At 45.7% G+C, this 27,352-nt stretch overlaps 1 protein-coding gene across 2 annotated transcripts; it reads right to left on the bottom strand.

Moving 5' to 3' along the window:
* Window positions 1-1,423: 1,423 nt before the first annotated feature.
* On the bottom strand, window positions 1,424-27,134 carry RNF128 (ring finger protein 128). 2 transcript variants are annotated; one of them, XM_002193192.6, is made up of 7 exons: window positions 26,450-27,134; window positions 12,568-12,815; window positions 8,507-8,578; window positions 7,851-7,933; window positions 5,211-5,307; window positions 4,217-4,394; window positions 1,424-2,855 (listed from the first exon to the last, which is right to left on the bottom strand). In XM_002193192.6, exons 1-7 carry the CDS (start codon window positions 26,853-26,855, stop codon window positions 2,719-2,721), a joined length of 1,221 nt encoding a protein of 406 aa, XP_002193228.4. In that variant the 5' UTR covers window positions 26,856-27,134; the 3' UTR covers window positions 1,424-2,718. The 2 variants fall into 2 exon arrangements, with proteins under 2 accessions (XP_002193228.4, XP_030128523.3); XM_030272663.4 differs by lacking the exon at window positions 26,450-27,134 and adding an exon at window positions 22,966-23,678.
* Window positions 27,135-27,352: the final 218 nt, after the last annotated feature.

The raw sequence follows: 27,352 nt of genomic DNA, 5'->3' as shown, positions 1-27,352 counted from the left end.
CAGCAACAGACCCAAATTTAGTGTCAAGATGGCGTTCATGACATTTACACTTTCATCTTTAAACCAAATCCCTTGCATAGCTACTAATTACAAACAAATCTGCACAGATAAGAACATGGCAGACTTGCAAGTTAAGCTACAAAACTGGAGAACCATTAAGTTCTGCCTATCAGTAATGCACTTACTGCTCAGACACTGACCCTGCATGTGTTCCTTTAGCAGTGATCACATTTGATATGAGAATCCCTCTGAAAATTTCCTTCAGAAATAAATCTCTCCCTGAAAAATAGCATAAGTGCCTCGAGCAAGCAAGCCTGCCTAGAGAGATCACAGACATCCTCTGATCCTACAGATGACAGGTCCAGCAATGGGAGCTCCTGCACTCCCCCTCAGTTTTCCACTGTGCATTCCTTGAGAAAGGGCTGTGCATTCACATTAGCCTTAGAAATACAAGTATTGGGGGAAAGGCAGTTTGTTGCTCTTAAAAGGCAGTAAATGTAAAGCATGAATTCTACAAACAAAGCAACTCAAAAAGCGTCTTTCAATTTATTGAATTTATCTGAATCCCTTCCCTTTTTTCCTTGAACATCAAATTTTGCTCCTATAGAACATAAAACTGGCAGATGATTTAATGAGACTGTATCCTCATAAGATTCTACTACATTGCAGCTTACACACCACAATAAATTTATACCATCCTTGTGAAATGGAATGCAATTAAGTGATCAGGGGCTTCAAATTCACTGCTTGGCTGTTCCTTTCACTGCTCTGCACTTCAGAGGTAGAATAAAAAGGCAATCACAGCAAATCACAGCTTCAGGGTGAAGTCTGATTATAGTCAGCTTTGCTGAGACTGGAGCTCAGAACCAACTGGTATTTTCTAGACAAGACTTGAACTGAGCTAAAAGGAAACACAAGACCTAACTGCTCCCAAACCAGCCAGAAGACTAACAAGTTTTTACTGTATATCATAGTAGAGTACAGAACAAAGGACAAATAATAATTTTTTAAATGGTTTTTTTCCTCAAAGCAAACATAGACTTTGGAGTAAGGAAGGGATGCTGAGCAACCTGACAAAGGAAAAGTGAGATGCAGCCAGTCTGGTCTGAAGTTCACATGGCAGACTGCCTTGTGCTGAACATGCCTACAAGCACAATTAATTCAGCAGCTCACTGAACACATCCTAAGGTGGCTGGATTTTCTCCACAGCTACTAGGTTTTAACATCTCAAACAATTTCAGCAACATGCACATGTTCAGTAACAGTAGCATCTTGCACATAACTAGCACTCCTTATTCCAGTTACTTTGAGCAAACACTGCTTCTTTTTGGCCTCCCAAAAGAAGCATGTTTTGAGGTTGTGGGACAGGGCAAATTCAGCATCTGCTTCCATGAGAGCTGGTAATATTTTATGTCAGTCAAGATCATCAAAAATAGTGTTTTATTTACATTTACATATTCAAATTCAATACAAATTATGAAATATTTACAACCATTTCATTTGTACTAAGAAAATGCATTGCTTTCCCCCCCAGATTCTTAAGTTATTTATTGGAGGCTCCAAGACAAAATCCTACTAAACAATAGAAACTAGTCAAAGATGCAGAGGTAAAAAAATAAAGTGCATTTATAAGATGTCCTTAGTTACCTTTACTGGACAAGGCCAAGTCACTTACTATTGAGGCACCCAGTGTTCCTACTTGACCCCGTCTCAACTCTACACAGAGGACAGACAGCTTCTCCAACCGCCTGTGACACTCACAGGACATCAGCTCTCCCTGCAGCTTGTGCACTTGAGCAAGACAATGTACAGCAACAGTCCAGCATTTTTCAGAGACTGGATCATTTCTGAACAAAACACAGCAGATCCTTTCGTAAGAACCTATCTTTTCTTCAGCTGAGTCTTTCCTGAAGTCATCCCAGACTCCCACAAAGCCAGGACTATGGCATATTGCTGGTGCTAGAGATGGTTATAGCTCCTCAAATCACCTGAGGATCTTTCAGACTAACAAACTAATGTTAACAAGGTTTGAAAAGTTCCTGCAGTTGTTCCCTTTGCAGCAAGTCAGATTCGGCCTGTCAGCTTGCAGCTCTCTTTTCTTCCCCTTTAGGAATGTGTGGTTGGCAGGCTGGAGTTGAGAGGTAGAGAATCAGTCGGTTACTAGAGAACCAAAGACACTGTGGACAAAATCCAGTTTGACAAGCATTAGTTCGCACTTTCTCCTATCAAATAGTGCATGAAACATTAAATATCATGTTGCTTTAAACAAAACTGTCTCATAAATATGTATTAGAACAGATCAAAATTAATTTGTTTACAATGAAAATCCACTTGAATGAAAATAACAAACAACAAAAAACCCAATTCAAAACGATTCCCCATGGAGACAATTATGACGTAGAAAATCTTTTCACTTAAACAACTCAAACATGGTAGAGAAGCTTTGCTGAAGATGGAATTTTTGTTTCAGTTAAAATCTGCTGGTTTTCTTTATATTTAAGACAGCTTTATCTGGAGAGTGTTAAGACTCCTGAAGAAACACAGTTTTAAGAAAGGCAAACAATACAATTGCAATTTGAACAAGTCTATTTATCTAAACATAAACTTTTTCTAAACATAAACAGTATTTTCTGCAACAGTCTTGCAACTTTTGGTTTATATGGAATGGCAGTAGGCAGCTCCTTGCAGAAGGCTTGCACCATGTGGCTGGGCATGTTCTTAGAACGTGACTTCACAAACAATTCTGCTTTCACAAACTTGTGTTTCATCTCCCTCAAAACCTGGGTTGTCACCATGTGAAAGGACAGTCACAGTGGAGGGCTGGGATTCTTCACTCACAGGATGTGTGTCGTCATCTGTCCAGAAGAAAAACAAGTCAAGACAAGATAGAAAGTGCCACAGCCAAGCATTACTGTCCCAAACCAAACCACACAAACTTGACTTGCACAAGCTCAACTGCATTTTCCTGCAGAGATGGAAATCCAAGGCCATGCTCCAACTGCCTCTCCCCTGCTGCCCCTTGTTAGTTTGGGAGCCCATTCTTGCCACTGCCTGTCCTTTCTGGAGATGCTGCTTAGGTCAGCAGTGCTGAGCAAGATGAAGTTGTGTGCATAAGCCACAGAAAGCTACAGAATCCAACTAGGAGGATATTAGCAGGTCTTGTATCTTAAGGCTGCTGAAGGCAGGCATCAAGAGTCCAGGCTCAGGATAAACTGAGGGGGGCCTGTGCTGATTTGGAGAAGGCCCTCTCCCTACAGACTAACCTTGTCTGGCTGATGTCCCTGTGTGTCCTTCCCACTTCAAGTGAGAATACATGAGAATGACCCGTGGAATGGAATGACCCAGCATGCCTTGAGTTGCTTAGAGGGATGCAATTTCAATTTCTGATGCTTAGCTCATAGGAAGTGTCCTCTTCTCTACTGGGGTGCTTCAACAGGGCACTCCCAAACACACACCACTTGCTGCAACATGTCCTGCAGGAGGCAGGCAGCAAATTCCAAATTTTCCCATCAGCTAGGCTTCCCATGGGAAATAGAGCATCCCCTTCCTAAGGCCATGCCACAATTCAGGGCATAGTTACTTTGTTTACCTGCAACCTTTTAATTTTTAAAGCCAACAACAACACTGAGTATGTGCTGGTAAAGCTGAGCACTAAAAAGACATTTTCAATTTATTTGCTCTTGTTCAAAAAGATAAAGTAGTTGGAAAATCTGATATTCTTTATAAATTAACACTCTCTAAAGCATTCAAGGATGACTCAGCCTTGGCAAATCTGAAATTCACTTGAAGTATCTGTCTTCTCTATCTTGCACCATCTAAGCTAGAGCAAGACTGACTCCCCACAAGTTTTCTCTAAATTACTACTTAAAGCAGACAGATCTAGTAGCAAAGCAACACTCATCCAAATGAAATCTCCAAAGAGACAAAGGGATAAGGGACATCTTTGGAAAAATCTCTTTGCTCTTGCAGTAGTAAACCTCTGGCTTTGAACTATTTCACAGAGTTTGGCTTTTAATTCACATTAAGGTTGTGTTTCACTTGGAAACAAAGACCAAGTGTCAGAGCTAAGGGCTAAAACAAAAGGGAAGATTAAGATAACCATGAAAAACAAAGTATTAGAGCCCCATGAGATGCTATGAAGGCAACTCCCCCTAATTCACAGCCTAAGCAGCCAAGTGCAAATGATCTAGCAAGGCAGATGAAACAGTAGACATACTTTCTGATGGTGCCTTTGTCTCCTGAGCAGATTCATCTGGTCCCTGTACAGAAACATATCCAGATGATGCTGTTTCACTGGGATTGTCCTCTTCATTAACTACAGTGACACTGGATAGAGGTCTTTGGCCACTGGATCCTGGGGCTTGCACAGGCTCAGACTGTGGTTCTACATCCATCTTTGTGAAAAAAAGAGAAAATGGTTAAATTACAGCTTGGCAGGAGGGTGCATCTTTCTGGAAGAACAATGCCAGCAAGGACTGAGTCTGGAGCACTTTTACATCGAAGGAAAAACATGAAATAGAATAAATGCTCTGGTGTTATCAGAGGTGCAGAGGTGAAAACCAGTTACTGCCTAGTTGAGTGGGAAGTTCAGACACAGCTTCTGCATTTTTGCCCAATATCAGGAAAAGAGTTTTCCTTCTACTCAGTGCAGATCTGCCTCCCCCAGACAAACTCTGGCTTACATTTTAGCTGGTCTGGGCAGCATCAGGCACTGGCAACAGCATCTTCCTCTGGCACTTGCAACAATGAGCAATTACAGGAAACATCAAAAACTGATGTAGCTTAGAAAACCATGCAGTTCCAGAAATGTTGTACATGCTAGCACAGTCACTTTTCAAGGGCTCTAGGTACTGAGCAAGTAAGAGAAGCTGGTTTCAAGGACAGTATGAGTTATCAAAGTCTGCCAGAAGATTTGAGAAGCACTCTTAGCTGTATGCACAAGAGTTAAGAGTGATTCTTCAGTCAGGCATGAGTCAGCTCTGGCTGACATTCTGCCCAAGCCTTTAGGTGATAGCAACTCACACCAGGTCAGCTGCAGGCTTCCCTAAAAGGGAAACCACAATTATTCCTATAGCATCTGGCCACAGACATGGCACACCTGTGCTTATCACCTGCACTCCAGAGGCAGCATGAAAAAGCTCAAGGTGTGGCCACGACACCAGTGTAACTCTGAAACTGGCAGCTGTCACCACAGCAGGCTGCTGGCTTACCTCAACACCCAACACTTTGAGGATGTCACATTTGCACAGAGGACATGTCCCGTGTTCCAGAAGCCAGGGGTCAATACAGGTCTTGTGGAAGACATGGCTGGGGGAAGAAGGTAGCCAACAGGTTAGGTTTCATACTAGGGAGATTGCTCATGTGCCAGCTATGAAGGACCCTTTTGTAACACCAAGAGTTTATTCCTTCTAGAATAGATGACCTTATTTTGCCACAAGTTTCAGCTGAAAGATATGGATCTTTCAACCTGTAGCTGGTTTGTGCCTATTAGTATCCTGATACAACTTGCTAGAATTCAGCATTAACATTTTTGCTACACCTAAACAGTCTAAAGCGGTTTTTCCAAAACTGTGTACAATACATCCCCAGCTGATAATTTAAATTATACAACTACTGACATCTCAGCCTTAGCTTTAAGGTTAACTTCTATCATGCAGATGTAGACAACTAAATAGCATTTGTTCTGTAATCACACAGGCAAATCATCTCACAGAGTTATGTCCTCAAGATAAACTGTACTCCCACCCATTTACTGTGTCTGCAATCACTGTGTATTCCAAGCGGATATTTGGCAGGCTGTACACTCAAGAAGGTAAATATAGCTCAGCCATCACAGATGCAAATGTGTGCTTCTATTAAGACATTCACTTCCACAATGGGTTTAAATTAGGCCACAGATTTAGAAGGATGACTTGAAATCCTGTGATCTGCCTGTTCCCTCAGCCTGAATAGAAGCAGCAAGACAAACTAGCACTTCTCAGTATTAATCAACCTTATTATGAGGTAAGTACAAAGATCACCACATCCAGTGCTCAGCAGCCAACACTCCAGCAGGATCCAAGGATTCTCCAATTCAGCTCACATAATCGGCACTTCCTTCCAGCTGCACCAATGTCATGTTTAGTATAAAACCTGAAACTTTTGGATGCCTGACTATTTTAAGTCCTTGAACTTAATACTGGACTTGTGAACCTCTGCAACCATAAATGGCTTCAGTTTGACTCTCTGGGCAAGAATGCCCTTGGCAAATACCCACACCCCAGGGACTCAGATACCATCAATGTGATTCATAGGAACATTCCTTTGATTGGTTCTTTCATAGATGCAGTTAAATGCTTTCAGCAAGTAGGGTCTCAGTAGTGAGGTCAACCACCAAAATCAAGCATGTTCTTGCAGTAAATATTAGCTTATAACTCACAAGAGGGAGAATTTAACATGGCTGATACTGGCAGAGATCACCATTTGTGAAGATTATCAAGTCCATGAGTCATTTTAAGCTAGCGTGCCTCTGAGAGCTACATTTGGGCCACAGAGGAAGGAAACATCACAAATGTATGTAAAAGCAGTCTCAGAGCAAATGCAGCAAATTTGTGTATAAGGAACACAATCAAAGATGTTACTCCACTCTTACCCAAATAAGTCATGCTTTGTTTGCAGGTTCATACCAAGATTAGCAGAGTTTACAGGAAAAGAATTAGAAGCCAGGTCTCCTATCAGGCAAAGTGTTTGGAGCCTGTCTACAAATTTCTGTAGTCATGGCACTTAGTCCATTATGAACAAAACTACCCACAAGCATAAACATGACAAGACAACTGGGTAATCATTAACATACATGCCTGAAAGGTTATTCAGTTTGGGCTTTTTTTTTAAATATTAAGTATTAGATTAAGGGAGTTGGTTGATAACACTTTAGCAGACCAACTTTGTATTACCAAAACAGCTTAGAGGTCCTACTGCCTGGGAGCAGAGAAAGCCTTTGCAAAACTGTAACCTGGTGCACAGGTAACACCAGCTGAGATTGCCAGTGTTTGCCAGCACTGCTCAGCACACAACAGCTACCCATTTTTCCATTCTTCAGAACTTCATTTTCCTACATCAAAATGTTTCCAAGTACTTTTTGTAACCCTCCCTGAGGGTCATGACACCTCTTCCTTTGCACAATTCAGGCAGTTCATGTGTCAACCCTCTGATTTTAGAAGCTTGGCAAGAGCAGTCCCAGAAAGCAGGCACAGGGGGAAATCCCACAGAACAAGTTTCCTTAAGCCCTGAGGCAGCTTCATTGCTCACCTTCGGAGCAATCACATTAAAGCCTTAGTGCTTCACTACTGGGCTTCCACAGCAACACAGCAGTGAGATAACACAGGAGAACTGCAGAAAAATAAACCGCTACAGCTCTATTTTGGTCTCTCTTTCAGAGGGTGCATACAAGAATAGAAATGCTTTCTTCTAAACTACAAAAACCAGCATGTTCTAATAAATTTAGCAGAAAACACAACCCTCTTAGTAAACAGTAATTTAAGGGACAAGAAACAGGCAACATTTTGCCAATTACCCGCAAGTTAGTGGTAACATTCTTATACACCAGCAAAGGAAGAAATCCTTAAAAAGTCCTGGCATCCCACTGAGGGACGCTGTGGTCTGCCAAGTTATGTGTGTCAATCCACTCACAGGGGAAGTGATGAACACAGGCCATTGGGGCACACTACTATTGTGTATTCACACAATTTTTGTTGTTCAAAACATTGTTTTGATAGATATTCAATAATTCTCACCATACAACGACTTGATGAAAGTTTGTTAATAAACATGGCAGAATTTTGGATAAAGGGCCAGTTTGGAAGACAACTTACTTGCAAGTCAGAACACGCACTACATCATTCGCCTTGTACTGCTCAAAGCACACAACACAGGAATCTCCATCTGGACCAGTTTCCTAAAGCAGTGAAATGAAGTTACAGCTTTAACACACTTTGAAAGCTTCCTCTGAACTCCAGTCAGATTTACTTTATGTAGGGGTCTAGCCAGTGTCATCCATGATGCTCCCAAATATAACCTTATATAAACACACTCCGTGGATTACTCACAGTCAAGCTGACACTTCAAAAGAAGCACTGAAAGTTTAAACCCATGGTTCAGAATTCCATCTGGATTACTGGAGGCACTAGTGTAGAGGTTTAGAAACTGCTGCCTCCAGTTTTAGTTACAAGGAGAGCTAGGGAAGCTGATTAGATACTAGTTTATGTTTAAGCATTTATGTCAGCAATTAGGTCCTCTCACATCAGCAAGACTACAAGCAAGCAGCTAACAAAATAACAAAATAATCTGATTTATATGAATGTAAGTCTTGAGGCCTGGAAAAGGACCTGGTCTGAAAGAGGAACTGTCTCTGCCACCAAGAGTTACAGGCTCAGAGAGACTTCTGCATCCTGCTGCAGTGCTAGGGAACTCCCCAGGTTTCATGCAAAGGCTGTGCAGTAATGCGGGGGAGATCACAGGTCAGTCCTACCTTGTCCCCTTCCTTCAGGGTGCGCAGCTGCATCTGTTCAATGGCCTTCTTAGCCCTGGCCCTCAGCCGCCGCTGTGACACAAAGCAGTCCTGGTCAGACACAGCCATTTTTCTATTCATTCACTAATACCTACCCAGGTGCCTACTGCAAGCAAGCAACAGTTTTAAAACCCAGATGTTATTTTAATAAGCCAAGTAAGCATGACCATACTATTTGGAGACAACATGAAACTGAGTTTTGGGACATTCTGATGCAGTTCCTGACTGGATGACACACCAAGACAGCACTTACATCTGCTCTGGTTTCACAAAGCACAGGAATTATAAGGGTTTTTTAGTTTGAGAAGATGCAAGATAATACCTTGATCACATTAGACCCAGCCAAAACAAACAGAAGCTTTCAAACTGATTTGGTACAGCAGACTGAACACGGAGTTCAACAATCAATTGTTTTGTTATACTCGCTTTAGGACACCCTCCTGCCACAAACATTCTGATGAAAGGTGAAAGATTCTTTACCAATCAGCCCACTTAAGACCAATAAACCCTGAACTATTCCTCTGCATCCACTGCTTTACAGCTTGCCTGGGAACTGTTGCTGTCCAGCTGTCACTGCAGTACCTGGAATTAGCCCAGGAGCCAAGCTGTGTGTAAAGGTCACAGGTTGGTGCTGTTCACCGACTCAAAGAACAGGACTGTCCTCTCCCTGCCTGCTGCACTTCAGGCAGCTCTGGCAGCATCATCCCCACTGCAACGCTTACCTCAGAGACAGACTAGACTCAAGTTTAACCAAAAACCCTCTTTCCAATTCCACTGCTCCATGCAGGAGCCCCATGCTGTTGGCTTTCCAGCATTCCATCTCCTTAGGCATTTTAGCTCAGCTACATGAAACTTTTCCAAGTGCACAAGTACAGAAGGACACGTGGGACCAGGGCTGTTGCTGACACCTAACAATCTTGCAAGGACTGGCCATTCAAGGCTGCATAAGATTCCTTGTGCTAAAGCAGTTAATAGCAAACAAGTTGATTTATACATCCCTCTGGGACCCCGTCAAATAGTCCTAGCACAAAATTAGCCATTTTCGTATTAGTATTGGTTTTGTGCCCTAAGATAAGAGTATCCATGTGCATGCTTTAGGAGTTTAATAGCTGGCAGCTACTAGCAACTATCAAGGAATAGTTACAATACAAAAGTGAATACAATCCAAAAGTGAAGGGTGAAGACATGCACATTTGTTTAGAAACAAGAACTACTGAGGTTTCCTTGCAAGTTTGTGAAGTTCTGCTGAAGACACCAACATGTGTTTCTGTATGTCACTTATGGTTAACTTTGAAATGATGTTGCCCTTGTCAGGGTTTGAGACTGAAGCCACAGAGCAGCAGCCACATACTGCTGCTTACCGAGGCCCCCAAAAGTCTGAGCAGCAAATGTGGTAACATCAACTGAGCAGGAATGCAGCAATACAAGTACTTTTCATACATGGTCAGAACTGTCACCACTACTTGTTATTAACCGAAAACTAAACTTTCTAGGAATGTACTCCCTCAGACAGTATCTCATCTACACATCTAGTCAGGCCAAGCATATTAGACAGGACCCAACTGGCTGCACTGTTAATAATTTACTTGAAACAATATTTTAAGTTTTGCATGGGCACCAGTTTAATTGCTCCTCGTTAAATGCATCAATGACAAAGTCACCTTTAACATTGATTTTGGCAAGTATAGCAGAACACCCCTCCAGGGAATGGAGAAAGGTTGCAGAAGAAGCTTTATGTTGAATAGTCTACCAGGATACTCGAGCTTGGAATGTCAAAGCATTTTGTGAAGCCAGGTTTTTCAAGAGAATGTGAAATATTAATTATGTTAGAACTATAAAGCCCCAGCACAGAAGAAGCTAGAAAAAATAGCAAAGTTGAGAAAATAGAATAAAGATATTACAAAACAGGTCAGGTCCTAGCTCCTATCCAGGCTCTGGCATCCTTACCTTGATGTAGTAAGGTACTTAAATGGGAAAATTAGGTTTGTAGTCACTCAGTCCTAAGTCTTCCATGTTCAAGCTGCCAATTTTACCTCCAACCCTTTCTGCATAAGGGTACCTTCCTGGCACCCTGTGAGCACAGTCATGGCAGTGCAGCCCAGACAGCTCTGAGGAGGTTGGGAGCTCCTTTTCTCCTGTAAGCTAAGGAAGTTCTTCCCCACAGGCAGCCACAGGTAACTATTGCCATCGAAGCAATTTTGAATTGTTGAAAGTTGAGCAATTTGCCTCCACCAAAGCCATTAATTAGGCAATTTCTCAGCTGCAACATATAATCTTCATGAAATCAAAGGAAGCAAAGACTTGAGCTGAAATTAGAAACCAGGCCACAGATAACATCATGGGTCATTTTGCTCTATTAAGAAAGGTTACTATATTGAGAACAGAATTTGTCAGTACTCCACTGACTAGAAAGGTAGAAAGCCACCTACCACACTTGCCTCAATTTTCCACCTCCCTGCTCACTGACCTCCCAATGCAGGAAGAGACTGCAGAGGTGGAGACTTGAATTTCAAGCGCAGAAGAAAAGATGCAGTCAAGAAGGAACTAGCAGGTTGCACAGTGTAGCTTGCTCAAGAGGAAAGAACTACTCTGGTTTAACTGTTAGATTAGGACAGATGAGCTACTAAACTTCTCTTTTCACTTGGATCAGAAGCTGTCATGACTGGCTTTTTTCAATATTCACTCAAGTCCAAGCAATGTGGGTTTTCAAAAAGGGCTGAATGGTGACAGGAAAGCCACCAGGATGTATCATACAAGCCAGGAAGTTGTTGGACTAATGTTCAGTACTTCCTGGAGTCAAAACATTTAAAACTCTCAAACTCTGGATCTACACTAAAATCCAATCAGCAGCTAACAGGGCACATGGTAACATCACCTTTTACTAGTTCACCTGACCTAACAAGCATTTTCTTGTTATCCTTCACTTACCTAACCACTGTGAGGTCAGTCTGAGATGCCAGGGTATAAAAACAATTGAAAACAATTCTGGATTGTCTTTGAGTTTCATTTTCACAGAATAGTATATTTTTATGCCCTGACAGCAGAGACGTTTTCTTATATTCTTGTACTCTACAAAGCACTTCTTGGGGTGCCTTGATTTCAGTTCTGCTGAAATCATGTGGAACTAGCATGTCATTTATCAGTGTTATTTTTTTAATCTGCAGTAAGCTCCTTGTGCACATGGAACCCACGACTGCTAGCTAAGCAGAGGGATTTTCCCAGTACCAGCTATCACTGAGGCATTAATAACATCTGCAGTTTCTTGAAAGCCTTATAGCTCACACTTGCACTCTTAAGTACTTTCAAAGGAGGAAATGTTTAAATTTGATTTAAGAACAGTGGTTAGGGCACCCAGATTTTCCTGCTCAGATTTATTTAGCATTGTTAAATAGAGCTGTGAGATTAAGGTAGATGGCAGAGTATTGAAGGAGGGGATTTATCTCTATCCACAAATGTCAGCAAGAGAACAGCATCAGGTTAGAGACAACTCCACATTTCATCCAGGAGTGGCAATGCTACATCTCACAGGCAGATGACAACTTCCAATATTTCCAGCCTTGAGTCTGTCACTGTAATTCTCAGAAAGCTTTCAGTCAGACAGCAGCTTTCAACAAGCAGCAGCCTCCCAGCCTGTAGCTAAAGTCATGCCCCATTTTGCAGACACACTTCCAGTCACGTCTCCTGTTATGGCAAGCACATAGGCAGTGCTATGTGGGAAGGATGAGGGTCAGCTAAAAGCAGTTTAGCTCTCTCACAGCCCCCACTACACCAGCATTAGGGCTACACTGCAGTTCAGGGAATATTTGCAGGAAACACAGTTAGCTGAGCACAATCAACTTTTCTCCACGCATTTTACTCTTGGCTATCCTTTAGGAAAGTTTTAAGCTGTGCAAAGATGTATCTCTTAGCATTTTAAAGGTCAAATAAATTCAGTAATTCTAGTGTTTAGCCCAAACTTACAAACCTCAGGATCCACACCATGGAGGGATAGGGGTATAAAAAAAGCAATGGCACAAACTCACCTGCTCCCTGGACTGGGCCCTTGCCATAATGAGTCTCCGAGCAGAGTAAGAGACATAGCAGCCCACAGCTGCTGCTGCCACAACAGAAAACGACACAGAGATGAAGAGGATGGTGAAGATATTCATGGAGAGACTGCGCTTTTTGCCCACTTCGATGACCATGGTGACTTTCAAGCCGCTCTGAATCCGGTGCAGGATCTCCATGCCTTTCAGGTTGCCAATCATAATTGCAACGATCTTTTCAGCACCTGCAAAATAGAGGAATCCATGCTCAGTTCCCAGGCATTGTATCAGAGGCGTTGTCTTTGATGTCCTGCTTCAAGTGCTAAAGAAAAGGCTGTGGGAAGTTTCTAAATAGTATTTATAGATTTAATATGAGCTGATGGAACAAGTGTCATCACTGTGTGTTTGTCCAGCTGGAAGCGTGCCCCATTACCTATGAGCGGCGCAAGTGAACCACGTTTAGGATTCACTCGCCTCCACAGCATTCCTCACTCCTATATAGGACACAGACTGTCCTATTTTAGACACGACACTTTGGTGATTTACATTTTAGCATGCCCTTGAACTACATGAAGTTAAAAATAAATCCTCTACAGAGTAAAGTCACTGGGGATTGTGATATCTGTATAGGGATTCCTCCCGTAATGGATCCAACTCTCTCCCTGCTCCACTGCTGCTTCTTGGCACCTCCTTTCTAAATTTGACAGTACTTTTGAGTACTTCCTCAGACACTGAGCAATCAAAGACATAGATCACCCTTCACTTCTGTATTTTCAGAGGCAATAGAGAAATTACTGAGGGAAATTGCATTGTGAAGTCTGTTTTTAGGAGTTTCTACTGCAGATTCAGAGGGAAGCAAATATGAAGGGAGATGTGGTCCACTTTTAAACAGTTGGGAGCAAGGTGCCAAATGCCATCCTGATTTTAACAACACGTTTTATTGGCTTAATTGAACACTACAACAGGTTAAAGAAACCAAGGTGTTTATGGTAGGAAGAAATTTCAAGCAACTCCAGACCAGAGTTTCAAGCACAGACCAGAGCAAACTGGTTTCCTTTCAGTGACATGCAAGGGCTTGAGGACACTTGATACCGTTCACCGAAACATTAGAAAGTCCCAATTTAACAGAGATGCTCTTAAGAGAGGAAAAAAGGGAGAAAGGGTGATGAGTAAATTATCACTGCTCTCTCTAAAGTATATACAAAAGCAGATTTGAGACCAGCTAATCAGGAAACCTGCAAAACCATCCAAAACCATCACCTGCAAAACATTCACAACAGACATTGCATGGGGGAAGAACAAAGACTGTTACAAAGTGCTATTTTTAGCTAACCCCCTGGCCAAACACTCTTTAATGGGAAGACCAATTGTTTTTTCCTTTGCTGAGTTACTCAAGTTATTTCCCTCTGCTGAAAGTTATTCAATTTTCAGCTACCAAAAAACCCTAGGATTGGTGTTAAACCACCAAGGCTGTCATTGGAGAAAGTGTTTATTAGTTTTCCAGCTTCTTCACATAGTGCTTGTGATCCAACACAGCAAGCAACTTTCCTCAGTGGGACAAAACTCGTATTTTATTCAGAAAGCTCCTCGTAAAGGAAATTAAATCACACAGAGAAGAGAAAAAATAAGTCTCCCAGACTGCAACTACTCTTTAGGATGAACTAGGGTTTATACATCACATATAAAATGAACTGGAGTCAGGTGTTAGCAGCAAGCAAAGAAGTCAGAAGCTGAGAGTTGCTTTCATAAGCATGGAAGAAGGTGTGGAAGAACAGGCTGCAACAATGAGAAAATAAAAAGCCTGCTAAAAAAAAGCAAAAAAGCCCTATTCCCCTATACTTCTGCATGTCACACAGTAAATCTATCTTGTAACCACACATGCACAACACAAGATGCAGAATAGCAGTTCCTATTAATGAAATCGCACCAGCAGCCTGCAAAACCAGTCCAGCAACTAAGCCATACTTGTGAAAAACTTTTACCCTTAAAGAAAGAAACATATTCCATTTAAGTTTCAGAGTGCACAGTTCACAAGATGTCATCAGATCACAGCTTTAATCCTCAGTGACACTTCTCAACCCCACAGTGTGAGATGTTCCAGCTGGGGGTGGAGCCAAGCACTCCTACCTGGATAGAATCTGAGAACTGGAGCACCACAGCCAGCCTGTTCCCACTGGATTCCCAGAGGAAGACCAGACCCATCTGCACCACCACAGGGCCTTCAGAGGAAAACTCCACTCTTTATAGGGTCACTGCTCCAACAGAACCACAGCTGTCACTGCAGGAGGGCTGCAGCCACCATTCAGTGTGACTGCTGCCACCACCCTGACCCACAGAGTGCCAGGCTGTATCCTGATTCTGTCAGTGCTTTTGTACTACCGCATTTCATTTTAATTTTCCTATTAAATTGTAGTTCTGACTTGGGATCTCTCACTGGTTTGCTGTCAAACCAGCACAAGGGGACATCTGCAGAGGTCCCTCAAGCACAGCAGCTGCTCTCAAGCTTTTTCCGCACCCAGACTCCAGCAAAGCAGAGGGAAGCCAGCTGTGCACAGGGAAAAACCTCACAGAAACCCAAGTTCTTTGCCCAGGTGTTAGTTCCTGTGGCTCAGCTGAAGCTTCTGGAACAGTTTTTAAGGGACACTAGAAGGTGAAATTAATCTGCTGCCTGTTTAGCTGAGATGGGCTCATTGCTAAACAGAACAGAAGCGAGACCTGTTCAGTTAAACATTGCCCAGCCTCTTTCCTTCCCCATTTCCTGTGAAACTGGAGAGGGAAAGTTACTCAGCTCTTTAGGAAAACACAACCTGCCTCTTTGGGCACCTCCCAGACTGTAAGGCAGCAGCTGGTCTGAAGGCAATGGGTTGATGAAGCGCACAAACCCCAATGGTTTGGGGCAGGGAAGTGCTGGGGCACAGCACGCTGGGCCCACAAGGAGCAGGCATGACTGGGATCGAAGTTTCACCTTCCTGGGTCAGTTTGCCTTAGATGTAGAGTGCAGATGCAGCTATTTATAGTGGTATTAAAATACCTATACAAAACTCTGCCCTGCAAAGATTTCACTTGTTCTGCCAGTACACTTCTGCTCCTAATCATGAAGTTACAGCTTTGACAATTCAGTAGAGAAACGAGATGTGCAAGGGGGGCATCAACTTTTGCCTAGTACACACCTGCCTTTTCACATTCATTTAAGGTGATTACTGTAATCCAGTGCTACAGTTTTGTGTGCTACTGCTATCCTGAACCAGGCAAGCTTTAGGGCCTGGAGAACACTTGCCCCACAATATTTAGAATCAATGGTACCTAATCTGCACCTTAAAAATGCCCACTTTTAGCAATACAATCACAATCTATTAATGCATTAAAACACATCAAGGCAAGGTACAGACCTCAAGGCCAAACAAATGCACTGACCAAAGCCAACTCAAGAACTCCAAGTAATTTCCTCTACCCTCACTCAAAACCAATTTCTCAGCTCATTCAGGCATTGCAACCATTTTGTATTGTTTAAACCAAACAAATTCAGCTTCAATTAAGTTATGAAAGACTCCTTCATTTTGGTTTAAAGGCCTCAGTGTAACTTTGGGTAAATTCCATAGATCTTTCCTCTTGGACAGCAAGAGCCAAACCTCTCTAATGTCTTTACCTCCATTTACCAAGAACAGGATGTAAAACTGATGGACTCTTTTTCTCTTTGGAAACAGACAACAGAGCTACAACACTATTTAGTGAAAATATGAGCGGAAGGCAATAGTTTTGAGGGCATTTTTAAGAAACAAGGTATAAAACATGCTAAGAACAAGAAAGAAACTAGCATGCCACACACAGCCTCCAACATTCTGGATCCCATCATTGTTTTTTCCCCCAGCTTTCTCAAAGTCAGAAGTTTTGCCTCATCTTTAATCAGTGAAATTAAGTGCCCCAGTTTTACCAGTATTGCTGCACCCTGTCCAGAGAGCACCTTGTGCAAACAGTGCCTCTGCTATGGCACAGCCACACTGCTTCTCCCCAGGACCAGCACAGCTCACCCCAGTGTTCCCAGCACTCCACTTGGCAATACCCCCACCTCATTCTTGCTGCTGGTGGGATCACCAATCCATTTCCAGCCCCAGATGACAACCACATATGCCACCTGCTCAGAAAAGGCAGAATGGAAGAAATTACTTTTAATTTTGAAGTTTCATATATTTATAAAAAATAAAAATAGAAGGAAAGTGCAGACTTTGGAGTTTGAATTCTCAAAGAATGAACAGGTTCTCCTTAACCACAGCACCAGAGCAGAAATGCTATCTGAAGGTTCTTTCAGGAGATGAAATACAACTCCAGCCTTGGTGCCTGGATCATTGTTTTTATCTACAAGATATGGTGCTTGCAGCACAGAGCAGTAACAGTTGTTTCTTATGCCAAAGGAGCTAGAGGTATTCCCCTGGCACGCCTCCAACCCCACCATCAGCAAAAAAGGCATTAGGAAATCAAGCTATCTCCTGTTCTTTAACACGAAAGACACTGTCAGTTTACACTCCAACCATTTCGTACCAGTTTAGCACACCTGGCTCCTCAGGCATGTAAGAGGAGTAGCTGATACCCTATCTCTCATGTCTGGAAAAAACAAAAACACAATGTCTTGAAGATTGCTTATCTCACTGTACTCGAATAGTAAGGAACGGGATTTCTGGTGGCTATCAAACAGGCTGGTACAAGCTTGCTGTTATCTGTTACAGTAGGAGGAAAAATAAACTAACAGCGTACACAGACTGAGCTGGTATTACCGACCTTACGTAAGTCACCTCAGATGACAGGCCAGCACTGCACATGAAAGCCAGCAAGTCTCAGCAGCACACCCCACTCAGGGACACCAGGGCTCTCCCTGGACTCAGACACTGTGAAACCAGACCCTGCAGGCCAGCTCTGCTCTCATCCATGGTACAGTGTGGATAAAAAAATAAAGTGCTGATTGCTGTCATCCCCACGAACAAGGCAAAATCTCATCAGGAATTTGCTCATGCCCACAGTCATCCTCCATCCCAGACACTGTCAGAAGAAACACCTTTATTGCCCTGTGATAAGCTCTCTCCTTCGCAAGAGGGGAGGGTAATTGAACTCATAGTTCAGGAGCAATATAAGCCTGGATAAGCTGGCATCATAGGCCTGTTCCTTCTTCCCCTGCTTTGCATGTTCTGCACAAACATTATTTGGCACCAAGATAAAACAATAACTTACATTCAGGTTATTTTGCAGTTATTTAAAGCTACAGTCTCTTATGATCTAACCCGTTTGACTGAACTGCCTTTTCCCTCACACTATTACACTTACTATTACTAAGCTTAATTAAATCTACTTTCAGCTTGCTTTACTTGACATATGACACTATGTCTGATCCCTTCCTCCTAAACACACAAGCCTTTCCACATACAGGGGCATGCACTCACACAAAATCATGAATGGCTGGGGTGGGAAGGTACCTCTGGAGATCATCTAGTTCAACACCCTGCTAAAGCAGGGTCACCCAGAGCAGATTGCACAGGATCACATCTATACAGGTTTTGAATATCTCCAGTGAGGGAAACTCCACAACCTCTCTGGGCAGTCTGTTCCAGTGTTCAGTCACCCTCACACTAAAGAAGTTTCTCCTCCTATTCAGATGTGTTTTCAGCAGTTTTGATTTAGTAAATACATTTCTCACCCTCTCTGAATGAGAATGAGCCCACCACTAATACCCCTCACTCCCCACATGCTGGTGGCAGCTGGGAGTTTACTGGGAAGAAGTGAGTTTGAGAAAGCTAATGGTAAAATGATGTAAATAGGCACAGTGTCAGCCAGAAAGCATCTGTCTGTGAAAAGATGACAGGTCACACTGGACACAGTGGGGAACTGTGCTGAGCTGGCTGCTGTGTGCTCACCAGCACATTCAAGGCTGGAGGCAAAGAAGCACTGTCATTGTTTCAGTGACACAATGTCCCTCACAATGAAGCCTTGCTACCACAGCTGTCACTTAGGATTTTAATTCATCTCTTCACATTTCAGCAGCCCAGTAAACCCAAAGTGCAAGGGCACTTCACTATTCCAAGCAACCTAAGGGATGATGCCTACCCTGCAGTTTTCCATAGCATAAAGGTACCTAAATCACATTGTAAAGAGCAAGAGCAGGGGATCAGAAGCTGTCAAGAGCACCAGTTAGTCTCATCCAGTTTCTCAATGCCCCTCCTGTTGGCTCACAGACTGTTGTGCTGGGGGCAGCCCCAGTCACTGTCACACCCCACCATCCCCTCAGGGTGGGAGATCAGGGTCCCCAGTCAGACCCACATGCTACAGCTGCTTATCTGAATGCCACTACAGCTGTGACATTAATTTATTCTAAACCAGGCAGCCAGGAGAACCAAGCCAGGAGTTTCAGCACATAAAGACAAAGTTCAGGACATACACATCAAAAAGCTCTCTCAGATGCAAAGAACTACAATCTCCAGACACCACAGACTGCAAATACCATCCAGACACAGCAGATGCATGCAAGGTCCTTCTCAAAAAAGGAACTGCAGGAAAGGCTTAATGATCTGTAAGAGGCTCATCTGACCGTGGCCAAGGAACATAAGAGAGGAAGTGTCTCTAATTAGATCCTCCATCCTCATTCCTTTCCTCAGATGTTCTCAGTACAAGTCTTCACTCACTGCAAAGAGAGGTGCACTATTTGTTTACACAAGGCTTCCAAAGTCTCAGCACAGCCTGCCTTGGGATCACAATTCTGACTCAATCTTTAAGTTTTACAGCTCACACCAGCCTTTTAATTCCTTGGCAAAGTTTTAGCTTGTTTCTGAACATAATACCTCACAAAAAGCAGTGGAGCACAACTAGACACTTCTGCTATACACTGTTCTCTCCAAGCATACAGAGGTAAGGCTTCACCTCAGTGAAATTCCTGCAGAATTAAGTTAAGTAGCAGTGCTACATATTTAACCTTTCCTTCCCCTTTTGCCCACTGATGCATGTTTACACTCGAACCAGATCTTGCTCGCCTGACTCACGCTGTTCCTGCTTGAGGCAGAATCACTTAGTTGTGTTCCCCCAGAATAAGCCCTCTGCAGATCAGGTGATGAGCTTCTCAAGTCTAGAGTTACACCATAAGAGAGAAACCAAAGAAAATTATCACAGTTGCTTTCTGATCTGCAAAGAATCCTTCACCAGCTGCAAGGAAATACTGAACACCAAAGAATACTTCCCACGGGCACCACCATGCCCTCAAGCCAAAGCCACCTCACAGCCTGGTTCTACCTTAAGCCAAGGTCCACCTTTAACACAAACCAACTCTTGCCCTGCACTTTTTTCCCCACATGCTGCTGGTTTTCTCCAATCAAACGTCTTTTTCAGAAGGTCAATAGAGATTAGAGAGAGGTGCAATTATGAGCACACAGAACTGTACTTTGAAACCCGGCTCAGCCTGACACAGAGCGGTACCATCTTAAAATGTGCACAGCTAAAACTCAAGTTTGCCAATTGATATAGGTTTGTGCTTATAAACCACAAAGTAAATTTTACTTTGGACTCCATTAAATTCTTCACATTCTATGTGTTAGAGATGATTAGGCAGGATTTGATCATATCTGATTTGGCTAGTCCCTGAATTCTGTTGTTTTAATTGCCAGAGTGGTTTGCTTTTGTCGGGTAGTTTTTGTTGTTTCTTTTTTTTTTTTTTTTTAAGTTGGAAGACCAAAAGGTTATATGGAGCACCGATGCAATGAAGAATTCATCAGACTAAACATGATGATTATAAGAAAAAAAGTCTCTAGAAACAGGATGACTAGGACAAACTGCTGCAAATATAGGCCCATTTAAGTCTCTAAACAAGAAAGTTTCTTCAAAAGCCATGCAGGTGACAGCTCCATGCTCCATGGGTGAGAGGGGAGTACTCAGTACTGCTGGTTTAATTCCCCCTCATCCCAGCAAAGCCATCTCTTGCTACTTCCCACTGCCTCAGCTTGGAGGAAGTGTTTGATGGCATATGGCCCCAGTCAGAGCAGAAATGAAGCCAAATAGGAAACCCAGATTGCAAAGTCACCACTGGCACAGCTACAGCCAGTACAGACATGGTGGGAGTTGTAGCTGCACAAAGTCCATTCTTCAATGGGCACGGCCACCTTTCCCCAGCCCCAGGAGAGTCAGAGCACCAGTGCCACCAGGGAGGCCAGGAGAGGGGAGCCCTCCCAAAGCTCAGCTCAGCAAAGGGCAGCATGACCAGCTCTTGCCTCCCACCTCTGAGGGGTAGTGCTGGAGGCTGAGCTCCTCAGCATTACACAGGGAGAGCCTGCACCTGGCAAACCAAAGGAGGCTGATGATTGTAGCTTGCTCCCTCTTGGCTGTGCTGTGTTCAAAGCCTGCAATGCTTGTCCAGTTGGAGCAGAGAGCACTGGCCCCCAGCAGGGCAGAGGCAGGGGTGGCCCAAGCACAGTGGGCACCAAAGCCCTCTAAGCAGAAGGAAGAGCATCGCTTTGGGAAGGGCCAAGAACAGGATCTTGCAGACAGACACAAGGATAGAAAAAGAACTCAAGTCCAGAGAATAAGAAAAGGAAGGGTGGAACAGGAAAGAAAGCAAAGGACTAGAACAAGGACAAGCAATAAAAGCAACAGCAGCAACAAGCTTAGCCCAAGTTTAGCTTAGCTTAATTGTGCTATGACATGGCAAGGAAGACTCAGGCAGATGAAAGAAATGGTTTGACAGAAGCTGTCTTCTCCAAGGAGTCCCTGTCCTATTTGTCTGAACTGTCTGCCGTTCAGCTGGGAAGTTTCAACATGCCCTCGAGTATCCATCCCATCACGCAGAATAATCAGGACAGTTAGAGCCACTCTGACATAAATGCCTCAGCAGAAAGCTTAAGGACATCACAGGAAAGGAGGGAGCTCCTCTTGGAGCAAACCCTGCCAAGAGCCCGTGGCTCATTTTGAGAGGCAGCTCCCAGCAAGGTTAAGATGCTGTAAGTCTCCTAGCAGCCAGGATGGAGGAGGGGCAGGAGCACATGGTCCTTCCCCTCAAGAACAGGTTCAGCAGTGACCTACCCTGGCCAGCAAGTGCCAAGGGAGCTCCTCCAAGAGCTGCAGGATTAGGCAGGCACAGAGTGAACAGGGCTCAGGGCAGGGACGCTCTGTCAGTTCAGCAGGAGGAACTCGCCCAGCAATAGTCAGATCTCAATAGCATTTGTCAGCTGATGATTTGATTACATAAGAAAGCCTTGCCTCAGAAAGGCCAGAGCCTATCCAGACTGTATATTTTGAATTCTTAAAGCAGAGTGGCAACAGTCCTACAGCTCTTTAAGACAGCAAACTCATTAAGACAGCAAACCTCCAGAGTCAGCTACTGTTTTCTTGTCTCACCAGAACACTTGTCTCCACTGCTAACAGAAATGCTCTCCAAACCTTCTAAGAGGGTTGCTGCAGGGATATAATTATATTTCAAATCACTCAGAGCTTTAAGACACAGTATTCATTTTCATTGTTCAATTTCTCTCCAGAAGATGGGGTTTCCCAAAGCAGTGTCACTTGACAGAACTCCAACACACCCACGAGGGTGCGTGTCTGTCCAACAGCTGGACAAAGCCACCAAAGCCACTCACCCCGTCACAAACAGGACACCTGCTTGGACTGTCACCAGAAGGCATTTACACAGCCTTCAGCCTAGGTCTGTTTCTCAAGTAACATGAGCCTAAAACACAGTTCATTCTTCATTTGGAAGATGTGCAGATCATAAAAAATCTTCCACTAAGTAGGAGACTTTCTATAGCGAGAGAAGAGGAGCTTTGTTATCAGCCTGTGGAAACTGGAAAATAACCTTTAAAGACCTTCAGCTACTTGCATTAGAAGAGGCATTTTGCTGCTGAAAGTTACCTACAGAAGAGTGTCATACTTTGCTTCTGTCTGAGCTGGTTAGTGTGCAGGGCATAGGGAGAAACAGCACCTGAGCATGGAAACCCAGCCTACTTCACAGCCATAATCAACTCCACAGTTTTAACAGGCATTAAAAACCTCAGCATCCATCACCTCTGGCGACTACAGGCTCAGGCCAGAAACCCAGGGCCCGGCCCAGTCCGGTCAGAGCCCACTCGTCCTCAGCCCCAGCAGCAGCCGCAGATTTCGGACACGGTTACTCATTAATCAGAGAAAAAACATCATCGCCAGCGCCCGAAACAGCGCTGGCCAGTCCGGGCAGAAACTCCTGTGGTGCGGGAGAAGCAGCGACATCGCCGCTGGGGCCGAGGAGCCGCGCCGGGATGTGCGGCCGGGCTGCGGCTGGGCCGTGCCCCGCTCCGCGGCCCCGGCAAGGGAGGGAGGGAGGGATGGAAGGAGGGAGGGAAGGAACGCTCCCAGCGCGGACCCCTCTCGGTGCGAGCCCCCCGCCGCTCCCCGGCTCACCGTGGTGGGACATGGGCAGCACCTCGTTGCCGGTGCCCCGGTAGTTGTAGATGACGGCGGCGGCCGCGCCGCGCCGGGCGGCCAGGCGGATCTTGTCGGCGAAGGAGCAGCCGCCGCCGCGCTCGATGAGGGCGAGCCAGCCCGGGGCGCCCGCCGGGGCCCCGCTGAAGTTGGTGAGCGCGCTGCAGGCACTGAAGGCGTCGGGGCTGTCGGGCAGCACCAGCAGCCCCTCGGCCGGCTGCAGCGGCGAGTCCAGCCCGTACAGGCCGCTCTCGCCCGCCATCCAGCCGCTCCGGTTGCTGTCCACGCCGTTCTCCCACGACACGTTCAGCCAGGCGGTCCACGCCGCTGCCGCCGCCGCCCCGCGGGGCCCGGGCGGCGGGACGGCGCAAAGCAACGCGGCCAGCGCCAGCAGCGCGGCCCCCGACGGCATCCCGGCACGGCCCGGCCCGGCCGGCCCGCCGCCTAAAGCCGCCACCGCGGCTGCCGGGGGCGGAGCGGGGCCGCCCCCGGCACGGCCTGCCCTCAGCCCTGCGCGGGACCGCGCACACCGAAACAGCGCACCAAAGAACCACTGCACGGCTCCACCGAAACAGCGCACGGCACCACCGAAACAGCGCACGGCAGCACCGCACCAGAGAACCTCCGCACGGCACCACCGAAACAGCGCACGGCAGCACCGCACCAAAGAACCACCGCACGTCACAACCGAACCGCCGCACCAGAGAACCTCCGCACGTCACCACCGAACCACCGCACGGTACCACCGAACCGCACCGCACCGCTCATCACCGCACCGCCCGCCGCCGCGGAACCCCGCCGGGACGGATCTCCGCCGCTGCCCGGGGCGGCACTCCCCACCAGCCCCGCCGGTGCTGTGGGGGTGCGCACCCGGCCGTCCCCCTCGCTGTGTTCCGCCCGGGCGCAGTGTGCCACCAACCCACCTTTCTCCCGAGGGGATGCGGAGGGTCACCCGCCGGGGCCACCTCTGAAAAGTGATGGCTCCTCCTGACATCACCTCTCGGGGTGATGGGTGATGCCCCGCGTGCCCCCCAGGAAGGGTGGCTCACCTCCTCCATCTCGGCCCGGCACAGCCGCCTCCTCCCCCAGCCCGCCCCATGCCCGCGGTGGACGGAGCAGCGGGGGTGGGCAGCGGGACTCCTGGAAGGTGCCGATCTCCTGACACTCCACAGCAGCCCGGAGACGAAAGGTGCTCAGCCGTGAGCCAGCCTGCTCCCAGTAGCTGAATTCATGTTTGCTGAATACTTAGCAGCACGGTGTCAAGTCCTGACTGATGTTGTCTTACGAAATTCTGGGTTGGCACTGTTCCCCCTCTGGACTGCCCATTGCTGTCCCAATCATTTGACAGATGCTACAAACCTTCCACTTCAACCTGCAACCCCTTTTGATACTTATATATTAGTTGTGTTTGCATCATTAATTATTATTTGATATATGGAACTCACAATAAAAAGTCCTGTTTCTTCAGGGCCCTGCAGTTATTTTTGGGGCAGCCAGTTTGCATGCATCAGTCCCTTGCTCCAGCACTTACACACTTTTGCCAAGTTGTCCTGCATCAGGCAGTGCACAGTGCTGGCAGAGGCATTGCAACCACGAGTATGAAATGCTGTAGAGCCCTGCCAGGGAATTAACAAAGGAAAATAACACGAGAAAGAACATTTTGAGCTCCTCTTCTCCAGAGAGCCACTCTTTTGACTGAGAGGCCTTGCCTCCTATCAGCTGCTCTGTGGGAATCACCCCCAGCCCCGGGAGCCTTTCAAACACATCCCAAACACCCACATCGCTATGTACAGGCTGGAGCTCTGGGTGAGAGCCCATCACTGAGAAAGCAATATTCCTGGGCAGTGATTACATGACCTAAGATCAACTGCTGCCTATACACTAATGTAAACACAGAGTTCAACCCTTTCTTATACGAGTCAGCACCACTCAGTTTTTGCCCCAGGCTTTGGGCTGATTCTGAGCCTGTGTGACTGATAACCAGAATGTGTCATCTGTCTGTGGTGCCCATTGCCTTTCCCTTCCCTGTGCTAGGAGCAGCACACTGAGCATTACACGGCCAAACCCAGCTCTGCTTTGAATCCCTCCTGGGGACAGGGGCTTTGGAACCAGCCCACTCCCCAGCCAGCCTTCAAAAGGTGCTTCAAAACCAACCCCTCCAACAGCATGCACCCTGCCAGCACAGCAGCTACAGGTTTTAGCAGTTCAGTATCACAGGGAGGTTGGTTTGCTTTTGCTACTGTAATATCAGTGTGAAGATCAAGTAATGAAGAGCAGATGAAGCAGTTTGCTCAAGATCAATATTGCTTACTAAGTGAACACTTTCATCCTAACCTAAACAAACCTTCCTTTTCCCATTCCACATCTAAGTAGACAACTTATTTCAACAGTAGTAACTCCAGCTATAATGAGAAGTAAATCCATAAGCAATCAGAGAGTGCTTTTGTTTTGAAACCTGTTACATGAAGGGGCAGAGAAAAACTTAACACACCTCTGAAAATACAACCAAGCTTTATGCACTCAAGAACAGCCAATCTGCTCAGACTCAAATGCCTACAAAACTTTAAGGATTTTACCTCTAGCATTTTCACTCAGACAAAACTGAACCAAAGCCAAATGTTGGGACCTTCTCAGAATACAAAATGTCATACAGATCTGGGGATTTTGAGCATTAGGCTTAGCCACAGTCTCTTACTCATGCATGCATTACAGTACATCATATGATTAAAAAGCACAAATGAAGAAATGCAAAGAATGCTTTGAGAGCAGCCCTGAAAAGGACAGGTGATGGAAGGAAGGGTGGTGATTGAGGAGAAGCTCAACCAGCCTCGCTTGGTTTGGCAGGGAAACTGCAAGGGAGCAGCAGTCCCTGCGCATCCCAGCCTGGTCAGCGACTCCCCTGGGCCAGTGAGGAGTGGGTCAGGTGGCTGGGAATCCCCAGCACAGCTGATACATTTTAAAACCACACATGATAGTTGTACCTATTTGAAGCCACATATCTAACACTGAGAACTTCCTGGCTCTCAGAATTAGGAAAATTCAGGGGGAAAAAAAAGACAAGATCTATCTTGCAATCTGCAAAGCACATACCTATGCTGCAGACACCTCTAGGTTCATTTATGTCCCCTCACCTCGAAAAATACCCTGGTGCCTTCAAAACAAACACTAAGTGTTGCTCCACATCACTGTCTAAATTAATTTGCAACTTGTACAGGTAAGGAACAGGACTAACTTCAGACACTCAGCCCTTTGCCTGCACTGCAGCTATGAGAACATAACAGCAGGGTCTTGCTGACTAAGCACGGAAGTCAAGACTTAAACTGCATAACATGTTATATTTCTAATTGAATCTCTTGATCAGACCAACAATCACCCACAAACACCCCTGATTCCTCAGAGCTGTGGTGCCCTGAACCCAACTTCAGAGGAAAAAATGACCGGGTGCCTGCACCCTTTCACTCACCTTGATGCGCCATCAGGAGGGTTTTGTTGCCTTTGCCCCGTGAATTGTAGATCACGGCCGCTGTTGCACCCTTTCTGGTTGCCACCTGAATTTTTTCAGCAAAACTGCAATTACCTCTTTCAATCAGGGCTATCCACGGTGCTTTCATGACAGTGAAGTTGGTATTTTTGTCGCAGGCATAACGATCAGCAGACACTGGAATGCCCACCACCCCCTGAGCACCAAGGTAAGGAGAATTAAAGCCATACAGGCCACATTCACAGCGCTCAAACGCAGTCGTGTTGCTGGTGCTGTTGAAATAGAATAAAGTGAGAGAGGCCATCACAGAAATTGCCTCCGTGGTGTGGAATGAAATTAAAAAATCCACCAGGAGAAAGAGAAACCAGAACTTCTCGACTCCCTTCATTGCTTCTTCCCAGCAGCAGGAACGGAGATGTGCAGGGGTATTTTCCGCTGTGGCGAGCACAGCCCGAGCTCGGAGCGCTGCCGAGCCCCAGCGGGAACCTGACACCGGCCAGGTGAGCTCCGCAGTGCCCGAGCCCAGCGCCGCCGGGCCGAGCCCGGGACACGCCCGCCGCTCGTGGGGCAGGAATGTCCTGCGGCCCAAACTTCCTGCTGCTGCTGCCACACAGCGCCCATCCTCCTCCTCCTCCTCCTCCTCCTCCTCCTCTCCCGGCACAGCACAAATTCCACCTGGCCTGATGCTTCCCCAGAGCGCTCAGCGCCCCGCTCCTGTTTCCACCCAGTGTCACCGCAGAGGAGCAGGTCACCTTTCATGCAGTCACACAACCCCGCGGTTCCCACTCCATGGTGAATCTGTGATGCAAATGGCCTTGTTAAGAAGGTCAAAAGCAAAGGGAATGTATCCGTAATTTTTAAAAAAATCACCCTTCTTCCAGGCAA

Source organism: Taeniopygia guttata, chromosome 4A (assembly GCF_048771995.1).
Source record: "Taeniopygia guttata chromosome 4A, bTaeGut7.mat, whole genome shotgun sequence".
Lineage (NCBI taxonomy): Eukaryota > Metazoa > Chordata > Aves > Passeriformes > Estrildidae > Taeniopygia > Taeniopygia guttata.
Note: the sequence above shows the minus strand (reverse complement) of the source record. Positions and strands in the feature narration are given on the sequence as shown.